The sequence below is a fragment of the Nanorana parkeri genome, unplaced genomic scaffold (genome assembly GCF_000935625.1).
Source record: "Nanorana parkeri isolate BGI_ZX_2015 unplaced genomic scaffold, ASM93562v1 scaffold2156, whole genome shotgun sequence".
Taxonomy (NCBI): Eukaryota; Metazoa; Chordata; class Amphibia; order Anura; family Dicroglossidae; genus Nanorana; species Nanorana parkeri.
In genome coordinates, this window is record NW_017308424.1 from 122,636 (window position 1) to 127,179 (window position 4,544).

The following is a 4,544-nucleotide window of genomic DNA, read 5'->3' on the forward strand; positions in this document are numbered from 1 at the left end:
AAAACTTCTATTTAGCATTAAGATAAAATTATGCCCCTAAATATATTCTAAAAACATACTGACAGGGAAGCCTAATGTGTGTGCTAAAATTAGGATTTTAGGTACCGTATGTCTGGAGGTTCCTATTGTGTATATGAATGTTACACGTGTGCATGGGTGTTATAAATTTATTGGGTTATTTTCTATTTTTTATTTTACATTATTATTATTATTATTTTACTTATTATTTTACTATGGTGAGCCCATGGGGATATTGGTTTACTTCTACGGATGTGACCTTTACCCACTTCCTGTGCTTCCATACAGTATTTACAGTGAGTCAATCCCTCCCTTATCAATACTTGGTGACTGGTAGGATTTACTGAGACATTGGTCTTCTGAGAGAATCCCTAATGTCTCCTGTGTATTATTCAGATAGTGATCAGGGGCTTGGCATTCAGGAGATCTCAAGAGCTTTTTCACAGGACAGGAAATCCACAATGAGGTTTAGGTGGGTCCATAGCTGCCCTGAAGATGCAGAAACAAGAAGTATCTGTTATATCCATAGCTATAAATGAGATTAATGTGACTGCATCAGGAAAAATCCACAAAAAAAGGAAAAGCTACGGTAGAGCATTTGCGATGTCCTGAATCCAAATCCTAAATTTTAAAATCTACATACATTTGGGATCCACCGCATAATCACAAGGTGGGTAATATGCGTTCCCATGGCAGGTGGTGTAAACTGTATGGTTATATACATGTTTTCTGAATTAGGGATGGTCGAAAAAGGAAAATTACAAATTCATCCATTTCTAATTCTCCTACATTATTCTATATATATCTGCTTTTTATGCAAAAGAATCACATTGTATAGGTAACCAGATGATAATGATATATGAATTGCAGACTGTAAAGATTAATCATCAATTCGCCAAACATAGATTCAGGAGAATAACTCACAATTTGTCTGGTTTTAAAAATTATCACAAAAATATCTTTACTCTAATATTAATGTAACAGGTGAGCAAACTAAGATGTGTTTTATGTTTCAGTTCTGCTTAATTTGTAACACTGTGTACACACTGTTAGACCACAGAGTACAGTAGAAAATACCATCATCTTCAGCCTGCACATTGGTAATAGTCAGGACAGCTGATCCTCCAGATATAGATCCTGTGTATCGTGGTGAGGCTGGGTTATAATTTTGGTTGCCCGTACCATAACTCCCAACTACACCTTTGAGGACACTTCCAGGTGTCTGGTGGACCCAACCTGGATAGTTACCACTAGTTACTGTGCTTCCACTGAGCCTACAGGACAGACGGATGTTCACCCCAGGAGACACTGACATTGCAGCGTCCTGAATCACACTAATCTGAGCCATGGCATCTACAAAACAGAGAGAAGAGAATGTTAACAAGACATATCAACTGTATGAAATCTGAATCCACATTTGAATCTCTTACTTGTGAAATTACTGGCAAGAATAAGGAGCAGGACAACCCAACACATGATGAAATAGATTAGCCTCTCTAAGCAAGTGAGCTGTATTCGAGTCCTTAATACTCACTTTAAACCACTGCAGACAAAAGGAGTGGCCAACTATGTAAAACCGCTCATTATCATTATGCTTTTTTTTTTTTCATTACACCTCTCCAGAAGACATATGAAAACAAGAAAGTTCTCATAAGATGAGGTATTAATTGTTATGAAACCTTGAGCTAATGAAAATTGTATTTATTATAGTGCAATACATTGTAGCTGTTTTTTATAAAGCAAAGTGATGTAAAATTAGGGTTAAAGTGTATGCAAACAACAAAAAGAATCCAAAAATCAAAGATCTAATATATTGTAGCTTAAAAATCCTCAGTTGTGGTGACTGACCTTTTTTCAGTCATTTTTATTTTATTCTTACCCAAGACTCTACAAACGACAAATTTTCTCTGCAAGGGTAACAACGCTCACTCCCTGTATTGCAACTAAGAAGAAGTAGCGTTGTCAACCTAGGATAGGAAGTGTGTTAGGGCTAGAGAACACTTCCACCCTCTCCTCATTTCCATAACATGAAAAAGGTGTTCTGTAGTTTACAGATGTAAACAGTGCATGACTGATAACATTGTTTGATATAACACTGCAGGGGAGAGCACATGGCAGCAGTGCATTTTTGCCAAGATCAACAGGTTTTTGTTTTTCTTTGCACTTATTGAACAAATGTACCATGCTTGAAATGGCATATTGACAGACCAGAAGGCAGCAAATAAGATAAATTAATTATTAGGATCTACATATACTTTATACAATAAGTACTGGTTGTACTTATTGACATATATTAGTAGACATTATTAATATGGTGTTTTTTAAAAGTACAAATAATCACATTAGGTATATTGTTATTTTGTAATCAGTGAAAGAATGTAAGTAAACTATGGTCTTAGTAGATGACTTAATGCTCAATGTATGTAGAAGAAAATTGAATTGTTTTTCTTGCTCAGACTTTCTCAAATTATACATCTTTTAAAGAGAGACAGTAAGTCTGACATGTGCTGTCAAAGATATCTGATTTATTCTTAATTTTATAGACGTAGGTCAGAGGTCATCTCATGGGATAATATTGGAATTTTAAGGAAAAATCCAAAACTATTCCTAGTCCAACATTGCCCTCTTCAGGTAATTTGGAGTAAATTGGAGTAAGGTGATCTAGTTCCTGACATCATAATTAGTTTAAGATAAGCTTTCTTCCCATATTTTTGGGTGATAAAAGTTAAGAGAAAGTTAGGTCTGGACTGAAAAAAGGAAAGAATATAAAGGAGGATGTACATGGACACAGGAGGGAGAGATCTGAAGTTGATGGATGGGCTTCCAGGGGGAACGGAACCAAATAGGACCTGAACATCTCTTGTCCCCACACTGACACAAAGCTGACATCTTTTTGATAAGAGAACTTTACATTTTTGCTAAAGTATACATTTCTATTTCTCTGTAGGCAATTGACTAGCCATATACTGTATACCTAACTAAACCATTTGGTCATTGTAAGCATCAAGATTGAATTAGAGTAATTTTATCTGCAGTAAAAATCGTCTCCCTTTCAATCTTGGGAGAAATATTTATAGAATCTCCATGAAGCTGATTTCAGTTTCTAGTCAATGGTCTAGTTGCGATGTATACATAAAAATAAAATAACAGTGGAAGTTTGTCTTTACCTTAAATAGATTCTTGGCTGATTAGCCAGTCCTGTGCATAGTATTATGAGTTAGTTCGCGCGCAGTAGAAATTTGAGCTTTTGAACATCTGGTTGGCTCGGAGAGGTCACGAGTTGAATTTGCACATTATTTTGTCACATTGCGTTTAGTTACTGAGAAGCTACTAATTGCATTCCAGGAGTTACTTGGTTTTGTTGTATTAATATTTGGAATTTATATCCTGTGGTTTTATTATTATCTTGCTGATCAAAGTTATTGCAATTTTGATCCATATTCTTTATTGTCACCAGATATATTTTGATTATTATTCTGCACTGATTTTAGTTAATAAATATATATATTTTTGCACATTATTGTTTATATTTGGTCTTCAAGTTAGCGCAAATAAAGAACTCGAGTTATTAGTTGATTTGTGAAAATAAGTTGGGAATCTCCTTAATTACAGATCCTGGCCTGTGTTCATAAATAACAAACTCCTCCATTCACAGAACACCTTGTATTCTTTGAAAAAAAATGTTAAGTTAGTACTTTAAGATATGATTACACAGGATCACGCTACAGTCAGTTGTCACACCAAGAACTCGTGTCCTATATAAATTAAACTGCGGTGCAGGTCGATGGCTGAGTAGAAGTAGGAGATGGGAGGGCCTCTGATGGTGGAGATGGGGTCCCTGCATGTTGGCCCTCAGGATCACCCAACTAGGGAATGATCATGTAGAAACTGTACAATTGGACATCACTGAAGTGGAGGCAAGTTTAGTTTCACTTAAATCTCACCTGGCAAGATTTGGAGACATGACAAGGTCCCAGAAATACACATGGAAACATTTTAGGCCAGGCCAAGCTCACTAAAAAATTAATAGTTTAAGTACAGGAATATAAAGCAGTCTATTCAACATGAAAATATTAAATGTGCCTACTTTGCAATCAGCAGTGCATGCATAATCTGCAGTGCTAATTGCATTCATTAGGCATACAGGATGAATGTCAACACTGGCACGGATGACCAGAAGCTCTGAGGGCAATAAATCTACACTGCTAAGACAGGCTAAACAAATTCTCTTTACTGCACAGCCTGCAAAGGAGGGGATCTGTAACTATGGAAAACAATCCTAAAAACTTCTCCTGTGAGTTTGATTCTGTGCTCTCAGCTCCTGAGGCCTGTTGGGCCTGTTGGGAGTATTTTTTATGAACTGAATGGTGTCAGACATGGCCAGTTTTCTTTTGCTAAACGTAAACCAACCCCCTACCCTATTTACAGATTTACAGCATAGATACTAATGATCCCTCTTCTATGCAACTCTCCAGAGTTAACAATGTGTGCAAAGTGCAATTCAGGGATATATATTTATAAATATA

The 4,544-nt window shown here is 36.1% G+C and overlaps 1 gene segment (V, D, J or C); it reads right to left on the reverse strand.

Annotated features, from left to right (window-relative positions):
• Positions 1-436: 436 nt before the first annotated feature.
• LOC108800901 lies at positions 437-1,499 on the reverse strand. The segment is given in 3 exon segments: positions 437-507; positions 1,066-1,371; positions 1,449-1,499. Coding segments are annotated over 3 exon segments (423 nt in total).
• Between the last annotated feature and the right edge of the window lie 3,045 nt (positions 1,500-4,544).